This window comes from Gopherus evgoodei, chromosome 14 (assembly GCF_007399415.2).
Source record: "Gopherus evgoodei ecotype Sinaloan lineage chromosome 14, rGopEvg1_v1.p, whole genome shotgun sequence".
In the NCBI taxonomy this organism is placed as follows: domain Eukaryota; kingdom Metazoa; phylum Chordata; order Testudines; family Testudinidae; genus Gopherus; species Gopherus evgoodei.
Window position 1 is genome coordinate 2,584,724 of NC_044335.1, and position 18,590 is coordinate 2,603,313.

At 46.0% G+C, this 18,590-nt stretch overlaps 1 protein-coding gene across 4 annotated transcripts in view; it reads right to left on the reverse strand.

Annotated features, from left to right (window-relative positions):
- TM9SF4 (transmembrane 9 superfamily member 4) overlaps positions 1–18,515 on the reverse strand; it is a 27,662-nt gene extending 9,147 nt beyond the window's left edge. The window contains exons 1-7 of one of the 4 annotated variants that reach the window (XM_030533779.1): positions 18,243–18,515; positions 9,659–9,772; positions 7,314–7,413; positions 6,540–6,708; positions 6,028–6,157; positions 1,188–1,311; positions 115–233 (exon numbers count right to left, since the gene is read on the reverse strand). In XM_030533779.1, coding sequence (XP_030389639.1) covers positions 115–233; positions 1,188–1,311; positions 6,028–6,157; positions 6,540–6,708; positions 7,314–7,413; positions 9,659–9,772; positions 18,243–18,263 — 777 coding nt within the window. In that variant the 5' untranslated portion in view covers positions 18,264–18,515. Of the gene's footprint in view, positions 1–114; positions 234–1,187; positions 1,312–6,027; positions 6,158–6,539; positions 6,709–7,313; positions 7,414–9,658; positions 9,773–11,736; positions 11,885–18,053; positions 18,111–18,242 lie in introns of those variants that run through there. The other 3 variants (XM_030533776.1, XM_030533777.1, XM_030533778.1) reach the window with 3 other exon arrangements.
- Positions 18,516–18,590: the final 75 nt, after the last annotated feature.

Below are 18,590 nucleotides of genomic sequence, written 5' to 3' on the forward strand. Positions count from 1 at the left end.
CATTACTCCAGTCTGCAACGCGAACACCCACAGCACTTTTCTTTCTGGAGCCCAGCACATGCTCCTCCCTCATCCCAGGGTACTGGTCAGCCAAGTCCCTCCTTACTCCCTCACCTTCCAATGGACAGAGTAGGTGAAGAGCAGCTGGTTGTTCTTAGTGGGATCTATCTCCTGAGGGGCTGAGCCTGCAGCTTCAGGCAGCATACAAATGCCCTTCTCATCTGCCTTCAGATCTATAGGAGAAAACATCCACAGGTTGTATGTACCACCTTAGCATTTCCCTCCACCACACAAAGGGAAGGGCAACCAAGCTTCCCCCAGAAATCTAAGGCCCAGTCTTGCTCTTACTGAAGAGAGCAGAATGCACTGAGGGGACAGCACGTTCCCTCCCTTGGAGGCTGAGCACAGCTCTGCATTGTTCAGAAGCTATCCTTCCAGCCAATAAAGGACCAGCATAAACACACCCTGAAAGGAACCCTGGCTAGGCCCCTCCTTAGCTGGAAAGATGGAGGCTACAGAGATAGAGCTTCATAAGACAGGGGTGTGGAAGAGAAATACGCAGGTGGATCCTCAGCTCCACCAGAAACACAAGACCCATCAACCCCCCACCTCCTCCCACACCCAGGGAGGTAGCAGGATCATAATTACCACCATACTAGATGAGACCAAAGTCCATCACCTTCCCAACATGCATAGGATAACAGAACCCATACAGGGAGTTTCATTCCAACCCCCAACAGCGAGAAGTTAGCTCATGCCCTGAAACAGGTGGACTTATATACCATCTAACAATTATTTTAAAATTCCATTCAGTGTAGCCGTGCACGTTCTCCTTATCCATATTAATGTCTAAGTCCACGTTCTTTTTGAACCTTGGTAGCCTCAGTGAAAGCTAGTGGCAATGAGTTACAAAGGTTAGTTATGCAAAAGGATATTTCCTTTGATCAGTTTTCTCATGTGGTTCATTTCAGTTTTACGCATGTGTCCCACTGCTTCTGTATCAGAGCAGGTGCTTTTATTTACTGGGGCATATTACAAAAACCCTCATTCCAATGTCCAAGTCTGCTTTGCAACTGGGACTTGCCACCTGGGATTTAGGTTCCCCTTTGGACCTGCAATGCAGATGGCAGTGCCTGTAGGGAGCTCTGCTGCCATCCTTACACGCCAGGGTAGACTACATAATTTACCTTCAAGTTTAATGCTCTGGGGAACCACTTCAAACCGCACAACCCTGTAGGTGGGCTCCTGATTCTCTTCCACCTCCTCTCTGTGGTAGTAAAGGATGAAGGAGAGGTGGTTGTGCAGGTAGAACTAAAATAGATTGACATTAAAAAAAGCGTTAGTGGCTCAAGGGAGAAACAGACAACAGCTGCACATTCCCAAGGTTAAAGACTCCAACAACCTCAGATAATCTGGGCTACCCAGCAAGGCTGCATTCTCTCTCTCTCTGCGCTCTCGAGAGATCCTGCTCCTTTACTCTCTCTCCGCAACTCTCTCAGGTTTTTGGTCACAAGAAGAATGAGTGTTTCACTCCATTTCAGATCAGGTGACCAGAGACATACTAAGGGGCAGAACCCAGCCAACTGTTCAACAGCATTTGCATGGTACAACTCCACGAGCAACAGGTGCTCCTTTGAACTTACTGTTCTACAGCCCCGATCATGCATGGGCAAAGCACAGCAGCTCCATAAGTACATAAGGCTTCCCTCATCCCCAGTGATCAGAAGGGCATGTGCAACTGCACACACAATTACACCACATACGAACAAATGATGAGTCAGACACATAGCTGGCCATTGGCACATGCAATAATGGTACTTGTGCTTGCAAACTACACATACATGTGCACACAAGTCTGAAATCTCCACAAAGTGGCCAGGTGGCTGTTCTTATACCTTGGCCAATGTCTTTTTATTTCCCCTACTATTATATGCCCTTTACCTCCCTCCTTAATCATATTTGTTTGCGTCACACTTAAACATTAAACTGGCACTAAACATTAAAAAGGTTGTAGAGCAGTTTTTAAACTAGGAGATGGGGGAAAGCCGACTGCTGCAGAGGAGCATGTGGATCAGACACAGACTTCTCTTAGGGGAGAGTCTAATGATAGATAATCTCCAGGTTATAGTCAGGAGCAGAGGATGGAAGAGGATAATGTAAGGGCCAAATCAGATGATAAACAGTCACATAAAGAATCTGGCACATCAGAAAAGAGCAGACAAATAAACAGGGACAAGTTTTTAAAGTGCTTGTACACAAATGCTAGAAGTCTAAATAATAAGATGAGTGAACTAGAGTGCCTTGTGATAAAGGAGGATATTGATATAATAGGCATCCGCATCACAGAAACCTGGTGGACTGAGAGCAATCAATGGGACACAATCATTCCGGGGTACAAAGTATATCAGAAGGACAGAACAGGTCGTGCAAGGGGAGGAGTGGCACTATATGTGAAAGAAAATGTAGATTCAAATGAAGTAAAACTCTTAAGCGAATCCACATGTTCCATAGAATCTATGGATAGAAATGTCACGCTCTAATAAAAATATAACATTAGGGATCTATTATCGACCATCTGACCAGGACAGTGATAGTGATGATGAAATGCTAAGGGAAATTAGAGAGGCTATCAAAATTAAGAACCCAATAATAGTGGGGGATTTCAATTATCCGCATATTGACTGGGAACATTTCACTTCAGGATGAAATGCAGAGATAAAATTTCTCGATACTTTAAATGACTGCTTCATGGAGCAGCTGGTACGGGAACCTACAAGGGGAGAGGCAACTCTAGATTTAATCCTGAGTGGAGCGCAGGAGCTGGTCCAAGAGGTAACTATAGCAGGACCGCTTGCAAATAGTGACCGCAATATAACAATATTTAACATCCCTGTGGTAGGAAGAACATCTGAACAGCCCAACACTGTGGCAGTTAATTTCAAAAGGGGAACTATACAAAAATGAGGGGGTTAGTTAAACAAAAGTTAAAAGGTACAGTGACTAAAGTGAAATCCCTGAAAGCTGCATGGGCGCTTTTAAAAAACACCATAATAGAGGCCCAATTTCAATGTATACCCCAAATTAAGAAACACAGTAAAAGAACTAAAAAAGAGCCACCGTGGCTTAACAATCATGTAAAAGAAGCAGTGAGATAAAAAGACTTCCTTTAAAAAGTGGAAGTCAAATCCTAGTGAGGCAAATAGAAAGGAGCATAAACACTGCCAAATTAAGTGCAAGAGTGTAATAAGAAAAGCCAAAGAGGAGTTTGAAGAATGGCTAGCCAAAAACTCCAAAGATAACAACATGTTTTTTAAGTACATCAGAAGCAGGAAGCCTGCTAAACAACCAGTGGGGCCCCTTGACGATCGAAATATAAAAGAAGTGCTTAAAGATGATAAAGTCATTGTGGAGAAACTAAATGGATTCTTTGCTTCAGTCTTCACGGCTGAGGATGTTAGGGAGATTCCCAAACCTGAGCTGGCTTTTGTAGGTGACAAATCTGAGGAACTGTCACAGACTGAAGTGTCACTAGAGAAGGTTTTGGAATTAATTGATAAACTCAACAGTAACAAGTCACCGGGACCCGAAGGCATTCACCCAAGAGTTCTGAAAGAACTCAAATGTGAAGTTACAGAACTATTAACTAAGGTTTGTAACCTGTCCTTTAAATCAGCTTCAGTACCCAATGACTGGAAGTTAGCTAATGTAACGCCAATATTTAAAAAGGGCTCTAGAGGTGATCTCGGCAATTACAGACCGGTAAGTCTAACGTCGGTACCAGACAAATTAGTCGAAACAATAGTTAAGAATAAAATTGTCAGACACATAGAAAAACAAACTGTTGAGCAATAGTCAACATGGTTTCTGTAAATCGTGTCTCACTAATCTATTAGAGTTCTTTGAAGGGGTCAACAAACATGTGGACAAGGGGGATCCAGTGGACATAGTGTACTTAGATTTCCAGAAAGCCTTTGACAAGGTCCCTCACCAAAGGCTCTTATGTAAATTACGCTGTCATGGGATAAAAGGGAAGGTCCTTTCATGGATTGAGAACTGGTTAAAAGACAGGGAACAAAGGGTAGGAATTAATGGTAAATTCTCAGAATGGCGAGGGGTAACTAGCGGTGTTCCCCAAGGGTCAGTCATAGGACCAATCCTATTCAATTTATTCATAAATGATCTGGAGAAAGGGGTAATCAGTGAGGTGGCAAAGTCTGCAGATGATAGTAAACTACTCAAGATAGTTAAGACCAAAGCAGATTGTGAAGAACTTCAAAAAGATCTCACAAAACTAAGTGATTGGGCAACAAAACGGCAAATGAAATTTAATGTGGATGAAGGTTAAGTAATGCACACTGGAAAAAATAACCTCAACTATACATACAATATGATGGGGGCTAATTTAGCTACAACAAGTCAGGAAAAAGATCTTGGCATCATCGTGGATAGTTCTCTGAAGATGTCCAAGCAGTGTGCAGAGGCGGTCAAAAAGCAAACAGGATGTTAGGAATCATTAAAAAGGGGATAGAGAATAAGACTGAGAATATATTATCGCCCTTATATAAATCCATGGTACACCCACATCTTGAATACTGTGTGCAGATGTGGTCTCCTCACCTCAAAAAAGATATTCTAGCACTAGAAAAAGTTCATAAAAGGGCAACTAAAATGATTAGGGCTTTGGAGAGGGTTCCATATGAGAAAAGATTAAAGAGGCTAGGACTCTTCAGCTTGGAAAAGAGGAAACTAAGGGGAGATATGATAGAGGTATATAAAATCATGAGTGAGGTTGAGAAAGTGGATAAGGAAAAGTTATTTACTTATTCCCATAATGCAAGAACTAAGGGTCACCAAATGAAATTAATAGGCAGCAGGTTTAAAACAAATAAAAGGAAGTTCTTCTTCACGCAGCGCACAGTCAACTTGTGGAACTCCTTACCTGAGGAGGTTGTGAAGGCTAGCACTATAACAGTGTTTAAAAGAAAACTGGATACATTCATGGTGGTGAAGTCCATAAATGGCTATTAGCCAGGATGGGTAAGGAATGGTGTCCTTGGCCTCTGTTTGTCAGAGGATGGAGATGAATGGCAGGAGAGAGATCACTTGATCATTGCCTGTTAGGTTCACTCCCTCTGAGGCATCTGGCATTGGCCACTGTCGGTAGACAGATACTGGGCTAGATGGATCTTTGGTCTGAACCGGTACGGCCGTTCTTATGTTCTTAAACAATTGGATTTCATGAGAGTGAATTCTGATTTTTGCTCTCTACACTGAATTAATACACTCTCCATGATTGTATTCCAGCCAGTTCCTTTTGTTAATAAAAATATTGTCAGAAATACTCAATGGCATTTATATAAGGATCTCAAAGCAAGTTACAAGTGTTAGATAATCCTCACAGCACTCCTGGGAAGTAACTACCGCCACTTTACAGAGGGGGACACTGAGGCACAAAGCATCCTCAGTGTCATCTGGTGAATCAGTGGCATAGTTACGAACAAATCCCAGGAGTCCTGGTGCCCAGTCCCCTAATCAATAGGCCACACAATTTCTCTCTTTTTTCCATTCCCTCAGGGCCAGCTAGAAAATTACATGGACTCAGCTACTTTGCTCTGGGGTGTGAAAAACCCACATCCCCAGGTGACGTACTTAAGCTGACCTAACCCTCAGCATAGACAGCACTAGGTTGACAGAACAATTCTTCTGTCAACCTAGCGACTGCCTCTCGGAGAGGTGGATTAGCAACAACAACAGGAGAACCTACACTGAAGTGCTCCAGTAGCATGGCAGCGATGCTGCTGTAGTGGTTTAAGTGAAGATATTGCCTAGGCCTGAGGATCTAAAATACCATATTTCAGTCCTGCATACAGCCATTCAGCAGCACTTCCAACCCTCGCACCTGGTGGCAGCATCGAACATCATGGTGCACTTTATACTTTTTGAAGGAGGCCCACAAGGGTCTTCAGAACAGATTTTTTTCAGGGATCCTACGGAGGCTTTATACAGGAAGCTTCAAGAACAGGTTACCTTATTACTGTCCATGAAACCAAGCCTGTATCCATGCTCAAACTGCACGTCTTTTTCCTTCTTCTTCTCCTCCTCCTCACGATTTGAATAGAACTCCAGCCGCGTGGCCACAGGCAAGTTATCAGCAATACTGAAGAGACACAATGTTTTCATATCAAACCAGCCCACAGCACAGCGATTCCAACCCAACCCTGCCACAGTGAACATAAGAACGGCTGTACCGGGTCAGACCAAAGGTCCATCTAGCTTGGTATCTGTCTACCAACAGTGGCCAATGCCAGGTGCCCCAGAGGGAGTGAACCTAACAGGCAATGATCAAGTGATCTCTCTCCTGCCATCCGTCTCCATCCTCTGACAAAGAGAGGCCAGGGACACCATTCCTTACCCATCCTGGCTAATAGCCATTTATGGACCTAACCACCATGAATGTATCCAGTTCTCTTTTAAATGCTGTTATAGTCCCAGCCTTCACAACCTCCTCAGGTAAGGAGTGAGATTTGGTGGCAACTCACAGATGGATATAGTAATCCTCCTGGATACGCTCTGCAATCAGCTTGCTCTGTTCCACTGTCAGGGTGACTGGCTTGTTGGGAAAGTTGCACAGAACCTCACATTTCTTCTCTATGTTCATGAAGACCTGGAATGGTGTGTTTACTATCCGGTCCCCCCGCAGAACCTCACCTGGGAAACAGAGACACAGTGGGAGGGGTGAGGGACACCATTATCAAGCAACACTGATTCTGCCACCGGGTTTCTAGCATGCTGCACATCATGGAGCAATGAGGGCAGCTTCAGCGAGTTACAGCGTGGACAGCAGAGCCTTATGGAAGCTGAAGAGGCTACAGCATATGCTGACTGCATGGAAAGAGATGCAAAAGGACAGTTTGGAGCAAGGATCTTGTCTTGTTTGTCTGAAACACCAAGTACACTGAGGGACCTACAGAAATAATAACCCACCAAAGAAGCGTTTCCCATCACTTCTTGGCTAACTGGGAATTCCAGCTTCCTGCTGCTGCCTCTGATCAACTAGCAAGATAAGCATGGTACACTGGAGAGCGCCTCCCCTCGTTCAAGGCACAGGTTATCACAGGCTACATTGGGATTTATTTCTCCCACTTAAAATGCACACATTGGAGTCACTCACACCCATACCATGCAAGAGGTAGGGCTGCAAATATGACTGTGTTCCAAGTACAGGTGCTGCTACTGCTCAGCCTAGGACATTTCACAGGCCTAGACAGCAACATATTTACATATTGAGATCATGCTGCATGATGGGTACGTACCCAGATTCTCAGCCTTGTACGTTATCTTGCTGGGTTGGCAGAAAGGCAAGGAATAGTACTCATATGGCAGCTGGGTTCGTGAGCTGGTGAGCTTCACAGCCTGAAGAAAGAAGCAGCTGTTATCTTCCCCTCTGTGACCTGCTAAGTATTCAGACCATTTCCTACACTCCCTACATCAGCTGGAAGTTTAAGTCTCATTCAGGAGACTAATTTCAAAGGGAAAAACACTTGGTCTCATTGGTGGGAAAGCCAGTCTTACAATCTGAACTGCCCTTCCCACCACCACCAAACAATTAATCCACTAAGTGTAGGAAATACCTTCACCAACCACGGCACGTTAACTCTCCAGTAACTGAAGTCTGTAAGGTTACCAACTCCACCAGCTACATCAGGCTTAGTGGAGCAATTTTCTTAAGCACAGGAACTATCACAGTGACACCTCCATCAGCAAAGTTAACTAGGGCACCAGAGAACCAGGACTGAGTATGAAATGTTTGTAAGGGACCGGTTGGGCAGCAGTGGGAGAGTGAACTCCACTGTGTATAACAGAAGGGTATCCCTCTCAAATTTTACCATGCAACTGTCTTCTTCTCAAGACACACACATATCCAGACACACTAGTTCCAAGCCTTTATTTGGAGCCCTGTTCTAGCAAAGGGGACATGGAAGTTATGTTTTAATCCGGACTTCTTCACCTCTGCAGCCTATTAATAGTTCAATGTGCCATACCTGCTGCAGCAGCCCCATGTTTAAGTAGCAAAGAAAGGCCTGAAGCAGATGTGCCCAATGTAGTTGGAGCGTCACTCCTCTATAACTACAGTCCTCTTGGTTCTCTCCCAAGCCTATTTTCTGAAGCACATGAATGGGTCACAAGTTCGTGAAAACGGTATGTCGTTACCACTGTCGTTGCCTTTGGAAAAATCCTAGGCCAGCTCTACACAAGGTGCGCTTTGCCAGTATAACGATCCTGGCATTGCAGAGGAAGCTCATCCAAGCAAAATTGCACTTTTGCGGGAATAACTGTTTCTGCAGTGAAGGCTTTTCCTCACAGTTGTGGTCAGAGATCTCCCTCCATGCACCCGACACCAACATAGCTGTGCTGACAAAAGTTTGTAATATAGACCTGGCCCTAGTCATGTCCTCAATCCTATATGAAGAGTTGAGCAGAAGCTGCTTCTGAAGACACAATGGATATTGACAAAACTGAATACTGCTGGCGGGCACCCACAAAAATGCAGGGCACAACTGAGGTGCAGAGAGATCCAATATAAAGGGCACATCTGTTCAGACAAACAGGAGCTGTTTGTAATGGAGGCCAACCTCACTTATTGGAAACGTACAGGAAGATTTGCCGACTGGACTCATTGCTGGCGGACAAGTGGCTTTTGAAATCCTTTTGAGAGTTGCTATTCCAATCCAATCCCTCCTGAGGCTACTTTGTGATTTTACTGTAGCCCAGGGCTAGCCTTGTTCGCTTAAAAATAGCTTGGGTCAAGGGATTTGTGGCCAGAAAGTTGCATTGTGCTTGGTATATGACTAGCCAACCCCAGCATCCCCACAGACATCTACTTTACTGGATGCCCTGTAAGGAATTAAGCCCACAGCTTTAGAATAAATAAAAAAATGGCTTTAAGACTGTTGCTGTCTAGACAGCAAGTCTCAACTCTCTCCCAGCAGGACAGACAGTTCCAGAGTTGGGTATTAATAACACTGTGTGGGAGTGCCAACACCCTGTGGCAGCCTGAGCCATCTCCGGGGCGTTTGAGGTCTGGAGGATGGATGTGGGGACATATTGTGGAGTTCAGTTTATTCCTGGCGAGGGGAAAGAGCTCGTGAGAGCTAACAACTTTAAAGTATTTGGTCTATCCTTGGCTTTATCCCATCATCTGCAGGACACAGCCACTTCACGCTTTGCTTGTGGCCGAAGTGCTGCCCGGAGGTAACACTCAGTTACCTCATGTATAGATCATGCACAATATTGGAGACAGAGAAGTTTTGGTTACTTTCACTTTGTAATCAATGCCACTGGGAAACCTTGTGTGCCAAGCAGAGCGACGTCTATCTGGATTCTGGCACAGCTGTTTGCCTGGTTCAAAGATACTTGAGAGAAGAAACGGGTGGCCAAAGAGAGAAACTGAAGAGAATAAAAAAATAAGTTGGGACCTTGAGCAGGGGAGGAGAAGAACAGGTATGGTCCCAGAAGCCTCTCTTTACTGACATTTTACATAAGCACTGAATTTTAGAGGCAGGATTCCAAAGCTTGACTTCGGTCATCCCACTTGGCTACTGTGCTATAAATAAATGTGTTCCCTCTTGCCATTTTTGTTCTGTGAAATCCATCCTACCTTGATTTCTACGGGGTCCTTCTGGTGGAAGTTGATAGGAGCTACACCTGGTACATAGAAGGAGCTTGTTTCATGAAAGAGCGCAAGCAGCATCAGCAAACACATCAGCCTTTCCTGGAAAGGAAAAGAGATATCACAGCTGTACCCCCTGCGGGACACACATCGGAGCAAAACCTGATGGAAGAAAGGTGACATGGTGGACAAGAAATTCCCCAGTCCGCTAATGACATTTATAAAGGCTGCATGGTCTAACACAGGGGTCTCAAACACGCGGCCCGGGGCTATTTCCTGCGGCCTGCCAAGCGGCTCGTGCCCACCTCACCTCCAGGCCAGGGATGGGCAAACTACAGCCACAGGATTGCCCTCCTCAAGCGGCTGGAACCACATCCCTGGGGCGGGGGGAGAAGCCTGGCTTCCAGGCACGCCCACCCCCAGCCCAGAGTCTCCCGCTGAGCCTCACCAACCTTCACTCAGTACCCACCCCCCGATGAGCCCCACCCCAATGAGCCACCCGTGCTCGGATCCCTACCCCACCGAGCCCCAACCAGCTGCACCTGGATCCCCACTCCACTGAGCCCCACTCCCCCAGCACCTGGACCCCCCACTGAGCTCCCCTCATCAAGACCCCCCTGCCAAGCTCTATCCCCCCACCCCCAGACCTCTCCCACCACTGAGCCCCAATCACCTTCACCTGGACCCCCCTGCAGAGTCCTATTACTGTTGCACCCAGAACCCCCCAACAAGCCCCTGTGCATCCAGATTCCTCCTGAACCCGGATCCCCCACTGAGCCACCCGCCCGCAGATTGCCCCCCACACAGGATCCTCTCAACCCACACCTGGATCCTGCCTTCCCACACCTGGTACAGAGGGGCAGGGCCCTTGAGTGTTTCTGGGACAGGCCCGGTCCTTGCCCCATGTTTGAGTTGGGTGCAGCCTCATCACTGAATCTGTGCCCCAGGGAGAACCAGCTGCACAGTGATCTCCCATCTCTGTGCAGCCCATGGCTTGTGCTCCCCACTGCCACGCTGGAACCTCCACAATTGTTTGGCAAATAAAATTTGCAGAATTTTAAACTATTGTGCGCAGAATTTTTATTTTTTGGCACAGAATGCCCTCAGGAGTATAACCTATAGCTGCACACCCTGCATTGCAAGCTCAAGCATCAATCCTACCTCTCAATGGGTCTGCTAGCTGGAGTTTAAAGCACCTTAACTCAAGCTAGAGATTTGTGTAGGGATGGGGGCAGGTTCGGGGCAACACTCCAGTTATACCTCGAGCTAAGAGTGCAGTGAGACAAGCCTACAGTCAACACTTTCCCATGCAGTTTCCCTATAGAAGCAGCAAAGTCCATTTCACTCTGCTGGTGTTACTATGTCTATAGGCAGGGGCTGGGGGAAGTGGTGAAAGGAATCACAGGAGAGAACAGGAAGGAAACAGAGAAAATAGAAAAGAGGGAACAGGCTGGCCAAATGATATGGGACTAGAAGAGGAAAAAGGGAGGAAGCTGCACTGGTGGATCACTGGCCCAAAAACTTACCCCTTCCCGAAGTTTCTTCATTATTAATTTAAGTAACAAACCTCAAGGTAAGCTTCCTCCTGAAATTAGCTATGCCGATGTTCCCCTACAGAGCCTCTCTGTACCTGGCTCTATTTCCCCTCTACTGTCTGTACCCTTGGAGCTAATAGGCCCCACCTGGTCTGGCTGCCTGCATGAGTCAACAGAAAGGACCTTGAACAGAGATGCAGGACCAAGCAATGGACACCCTGTCACACTAAACATAGGGCTGTTCTCTGATTTCTCATATTCATTCAACTGCAACACAATATTCCCCAAGTCCAATAATCTAATCTAGAGAATAAATGCTTTACATTGTAAGCCTCTGCATGAACCCAGTTTGGTCCCGTTATGATGAAAAAGGTCTTGCAGGGTGGATAAAACGCTAAGAGGAGAAATCATCCTTGCTCTGCATCACACATCTTCCCCACGGCTGCCAGCTCTGTCACGGCCACTACACTTAATGTTTATATAGTGTCAGAAACACACTGCACTTTACAAAACAGAGTATAAGGCACAAACCTTGCCCTTAGGAGCTTACACTGTAACTGGATAAAACAGAATACAGGGGTGTGGCTCAGGAAATCAGCAGACCTGGAGGCATCACAGGAAGGATTTAAGAAAGCAGCAGGTCTTCAGTGGACATTTTACAGAAGGAGACTGTTCCAGATGCAAGGGTCAGCCAGTCAGGTGGTGTGAAGCTGAGAGCTGCAGATACAGAGATCCTCAAGGAGAGAGGACTGAGAGGAGAGAACAAGAGCAAAGATACAGCACAGGCAGAGATGAGATTGAGCAAGACCTTGAAGGTGAAGCCAAGAGGACAAAGAGGAGGAAGGAGACAGGTAGGGTTTCAGGGAACTCTCCAGTTTAGATTCCTGGCATAGCTGTCCAATGCATAACAACACGCAGCACGTGAAATGGAAGGAGTTCATGCGGCTACCAGGACCTTTGCTTTCACATTTGCAGGTTTGTTTCTTTGTTTTGAGACAAAAAAGAAACTTAGCTGCAACAATATGGACATGGGCCAATCAATTTGCACAACTTCAAGGCCAAGCCCAGCAGTTCCTCCATATGTGAGACTCCTTTAGGTTGCTATGGGAGCTAAACGAGTTCAAAGGTTGTAGGACTGTGTCCTGTCTCCTTAAAAAATCCCCAACTCTGCTTACTTTACTCCTGGGGGAATTCTGTGCCAAAAAAAATTAAAATGATGTACACGATATTTTAAAATTCTGCACATTTTATTTGTCAAAATAATGCAATATAATCACTCTGGTTTCAATTCTTTTGATAATTTATTTAAACTACGATACAATGGAAGTAGGAAGCATTGGAGGAAATCCCCAAACCCCCTTGCCGAACAGTATTGTAGCTAGGTTTGTAGCTCTTTATTTCTAGTTATTAGTGAACAAATATGTTCAGTGTTACATCATAGGCAACTGAAAAGCAAGTGAGGGCTGGGGAATCAAATTCACAATTTATATTGGCTACTGACCATCTCCAGTCATAAACAGTTCAAGGAGCACATTTTGATAGGAAATTTTTTCAGTCCAAAAATTTAGACCAGTTCTAATCACTAAAGCACTGCAAGCATTTCTAAGGCCATACTGTCCTTTACATCACTCTGGCAATGTAAAGGAGCCTTAAAACGTCGGCATGACATTCTGATTGATACATCAAAGTAGACCTCCAAGATGACAGGTCTCTGCAACTGTGGCTTCCACCCACACTGTATATTTCAAAAAGAAAAATCACTCTAGTGATGGAAAATCCCACTGGGGTAACTGGGAAGTTGCACCATGTGACAACAAGTGGTACCATGGAGTTACACAATTCCAGATCCCAAAAGAAAACTTTAAGCACGAGAGTCATAATTGACTAAGTTTCATTATTTAGTTTCTCACAAAACCGCTAAGCCCCAAAGGAGAGAGAAAACAAGCAGCTGGAGCAGCATTATTCACTATGAAGTTGGATAGCAAGACAAGAACTAGTGTTCCCATTCCATTGTGATAAACCCATCGAAGGGACAGGCACAACATCTGGAGGAGAGGAAAACACAGAAAAAGCAGGAGCACTTTCTTTCAAATAAGGCTACTTCTAAGTTCTCTCCACAAGCAGAGAGCTGCAGAGGAATTCTATGCTTCTCTGTGGACCTGAAAGTGAAATCTCACTGAGATAGACCAGAGAGAGAACTCCCTTATTGCTCTGAGGCTAAGTAACCCTTTCCCACCAGGAATTCAGGTCCTCTCAACTACACAATGTAATAATCAAACCACCAGACAAGTGACGTTCCTCCAAGTGTGAAACTCAGGACTGAATGGCATCAGGCAGAGTCACATGCCAAATTCTCTCCAAGAAGTTCCTTCTGAATAATCACCAGATTTAACATGAGCAAACTATTCCAGCAGGAAGTTCCACTGATTGTTATGAACCTAATTTATGAAGTTGTTAAGAATGGCTACCAGTTAATCTGTGAGTCTGTTAGTGATTTCCAAAACAGACACTTGTCTAGAGCTAAGCCCCCTGCCTGTGTCTTGGCTAGATGGGAGCTCACTAGATCTTTTTATTCTATTTTAAGAAGTGCGTGCACACAGCGTGAGACTTTACAGCCACTGAAGATGCCAGCACAAGAAACTGAGTTCCACACTTTATCCACAGAACAAATACCCTGCAAGCTTCTCTCCATGCTTGTCTGCCAGCATGCCTCAAACCTAAACTGGAGGGACCATCTCCAGGGGGTGAAAAAGCCAGTCTCAAAGCCCATTCAAATCAGCGGTCTCTCTGCCAAGACTGCCAGCAAGCAGGCCAGTGATGTGTCTATTAGGAACAGCACCAGGACCTTATTTCACACAGGCTAACCTCAGATGGCAGTAACATTAGTCGTATCACAGGCACTATACACAGCTTGCTTTGGGACTTCCTTCTGACCACAGTTTCAAAGTTCACTTGCAAACCCAGTGACATTATAGGTGTATTCAAAGGGTGAAAGTGGAGGGGTAGGGATGCTGAGTGGTGACGGACACCATATACACTGATTTTTTTCCCCTTTCATTGTGTGATTTGCTCTTTCAGTTAGTGTGCATCTTTCCAACCTCTATACTGGGGCAGTGCCAGGCCCCTTTTAACTCACATAAAGCCATGCTTGGAAGAAAAGCCAGAAAAATAGAGAAGAGAAATCTATGCAGTGTCCCCCAATGTTTTTAAAGCAGTCTTGTTAGATATTCTTGGCAATTGTTTGGACAAGCTCATCTTTATTACATTTCTGACCAGCTTTCACATGCACTTGGTGAAGCTACTGAAAGCCTTTGGCAAGGAGACAAACGCTGCATTCACGCTGGTTTCAGACTGCCCCCTTGACACTTGGAGAGCTGTTAACAGCCTCCTGTGCTCTCACCTCTACACAAAACAGAGAGCTAGTCTACATTAGAATAGCTACAGTGGCACAGCTGCACCGCTGCTACTGCAGACGCTCCATGCACTCTCCCGTCTGCATCATTACTCCACCTCCCTGAGCTGCAGTAGCTACGTCAGCACAAGAGCTCCTCCTGCCAACACAGCACTGTCCACACTGGCCCTTAAGTCAGAGTAAGTTACATCCCTCGGGGGGTGTCTTTTCCATGTCTCTGAGCGACTTAAGTTACACCGAAGAAAGCTAGTGTGTACAAGCCCAGAGGCCTCAGCCTTCTAAATGGGCAAAGGAACAACTCCATAGCAAAAGAACAAACAGGGTACTATAGATGTCTGAAGCAAAATAGATGAAAATTCCAGTAATTCCATGCAAAGAATCTTGAAACAATTTCCCATGGCATCCTCTGCTTCTAACATGACATACAACACCTCACACATCCCTTCCCAGCTATCAGTGTCCCAACACTTATATCCACAAAGTATGTTGATGTTACTCATTTATAAGCCACACACATAACTTCTGAATCTGTATGAATATCCTTTCACAAAAGAATAGAAAAAAGCACTGCCACTGACTTACAGTGACACCTCAGGCAGGTCACCTGATTTCTCACTGACTTCTTTTCCCACATCTGTAATACTTGCCTACATCCACGGGTTGTTTTGTGAGGTGTAATAAATTAATGCTTGCAAAGACCTCCAGGACCCAAGGAGGGAAGGTGGGTATACACATCTAGTGTTATCACTGCAACTTGCACTAATATTTGACACATAAATATAATCCCCCTTTAAACCTGGCACTAAGTGTTTGGCCTAAGTCCATGTTTCTGTTAAATGGATTACATACAAAAGTCCTACTCTCAATTTTGCTGTTACCAAGAACAGTTCAACCTTTTCATATTGTAAACCACATGGTCTGATGGACACTTCCCTCCCAATCTGACCTGAGTCAGCTGAAATGCTTGGTTCCATAAAAAATAGTATTAGAGGAGACATGAAAATAGTTTTGCTTTGTGATGGGTGTAGCTGGTTGGCTCAATCCTCACATCTCCTGTTTTATCGCTGTTCTATTAATTTTCTGTTCATAGGTACAGGATTTTAGCTTGCAAGTTCTTTTGGGCAGGGACTGTCTTATATTTGCACAACACCCAATACAATGGGACCCTGACCTGACTGAAACCTCTGGAAGCTAGTTATACAGCTAATAATTAGGAATCTACCACACTGCTCTATTGTCTCCAAGTTACAATACTTTGTGGTTTTGATTTGCTCTCCAGTGTATTTATTACCCCCTCCAATGTTAATATCAGCCACAAATTTGATTACAGTTGAATTGATACTAAAATGACCCCCCAAAAAACAAACAAACAAAAAGCCTACACCACCTGAGACGCAAAGTAGCAAAGGCAAAGAAGGGCTTCAAAAAAAGATGCATTGGTCAAAAACCGCTCTAGAAACCATAACTAGAAACCTGTGTTTGTATTAGCTTTTTTGGGGAAATCTTCATTTCACTACTGCCAGTGGTAATGCTTGTGGAGACGGGTTTAGACACCATAGTGGTAAAAGAAACAGGAGCCTTGCCTACATTAGCTCTGCAATTGTTCCTATTAACTGTGGAACTCTACTGGTAGCAGTGGAACAGTGGGAGGTTTATGTATTTTTTGAAGTGCAGAATAAAAAAGGCCTAAACAAGGTCTCAGACTGTGTTACAAAAGCAGGAAGACTCCTTGAAGCCTGTGACAATTCATCACTATGAAAGACGCAGCTCTGCAGAGTACATGAGAACCACTGTTTTAGAACAGGGGGAAAAACCCACAAAATGATGTTTGGTCAAGAATTCTTAACTACACGCCACCTTTGTGAAATATGTTCACAGCAACAATCTGATCTTTTTGCATAAAATGTAAAACAACAGGGCAGCAGAGAGATCAGTCTGCTAGTGAATGGAGGTGATAAGAACATCAACAGCCATGCTAACTTTCCTGTTTAACATAACACACCATCTATCTCCCTCTCATGCAGGGGTAGGGAAGATATGATTTAAACTTTTAAGATTTGTCCTGACTAGGAAAAGTGATTTAGGGCTAATCTACACTGGCAATGCTAAAATGCTGCCTTGTGTGGTCATGGCCAGCGCTCTAAAAAAAACACAAACACCTCAACGAGGGGCGTAGCTCCCAGCGCTGGGGCACTGTTTACACTGGCGCTTTACAGCGCTGCAACTTGGTGCGCTCAGGGGGGTGTTTTTCCCCCACCCTGAGCGAGAAAGTTGCAGTGCTGTTAACTGCCAGTGTAGACAAGCCCTTAGTTCACGTTGGGTTAGGCTTGGCAAGTCAATCAATTGACTGGTCATACCAACTGACCGCTTATTTGACCACAGTCAAATACTGTCAGTTATTCCAACAAGAAAGCCCTGATGCAGGCAGCAGCCTGCCTATCTGCCTCTTTGATTGCACTATGATGCCATTCCTCCCTTTTTTTAGGGCTTCATTTCACTGTGTTTTGCATTTTTGAGTTAAAATAACTCAGTTAACTAACTTGCTTTTTGTAATTAGTCATAAGTATTTAATTAAGGTTAAGCCTTTTGGAGACCATACAATCTTATTTTTGTTTTAGTCTTCTAATAACTTAGTGCTTTAAAATATTTGATTGTTTTTGACAATATTTGGCCATTATTTTTGGACTAGTCAAATGCCCAATCCTAGGTTGGGCTCTAACACTTATTAACTAAGCTCAACCTAAACATGACCACAGTTCCTAGTCAAGACAAAGTAATGAGTTTGTCCTACCTACCACTTCTGTGATTCTACTAGACTCAAGATTATTCCTTGTAACAGGAACCAATGAGCTAAGAGGGCTAGAGAAACTACTGCTACCAACTAACATAGAGGCTTTACACCTAATGCATCTCACGCTTTCCTGAGTTGAAGCTTGGCCTGCAGGGAGTTTGCATCTCCAGGGGGCTAAGTCAGGGTCACATGTGAAGGGTGTTTATTTCACACAGTTCAAAGCAAAGAGAATTTAAGGGAGAACAGTTATTTCAGGCTAGAGCCTCTTGCTCTCTGTGCTCAACTTGGGGGGACAAATCCCACAGACAGCGAGGCTCACTTCAGGAGACTCTTGGAAGAGCGTGTGTTCTGGGGGCTGCTGAAGCTGTGACTCCCAGCAAGCAGCTGGGTTACCCTCCAGAATTAAAGCAACGCCCCGACCAAGCCTGGGGCCCAGCGACCCCCCGCCCAGGTCCTCAAAGCACCCCCCAGTCTAGAAACGCCCCACACTCCCGCACCGAGCACCACTCAGCTCGGGCCTCAACGGGCCAGCCCCGGCCTCCCCCCCCGGCAGTAGCGAGCCCAGCAGCCACCCCCGTCCCAGGCTCCCCGCAGCCTCAGGCCCCACAGAGCCTCCGGCGCTCCCAGTCAGGGCTCGAAACTCACCCCTCGCCCCGCCACCGCCGTCCCGGGGCCCGGCCACCGCCCCGCTCAGGCCCCGGAGCGAGGGGCCAGGACAAGCCCCGGGGCGGGGGAGGGAGGTGGTGCCCGGAGCTCGGGCCCGGCGCGCTCCGCTGACGCCCTGGGAGGCTGGTACCGAGCCCTGACAGGGACTGTCCGGGCCGCTTCACTCACCGTCGCCCCCGGTGCCGCCATCTTGGATCCACGTGTCGGGACAGACGTAACCGGAAGTAGTTAGTGGTTGGTTGGGGAAATTTATCACCATGGAGACGGCGACGGGCGGAGGAAGCCGGTTCCGGGCCCAGCCCTCCAGGTGGAGCGAAGAAGGAGCGAGACCGGGCCCGGCAGAGCATAGGCACTGCCTCCGCGGGGCTACGCTCCCTCGCCCCCACCCCCTAGTTACCGCCAGCAGGGCCCAGCTCCGGGGAGAGGACGGCCTCCAGCGCCATCTTTACTGAGGGCAGCAGGGCTCTACCCCAGGCCATCTGTGTGGCAAACGGGCGGGGCCATCTTTACCGAGGG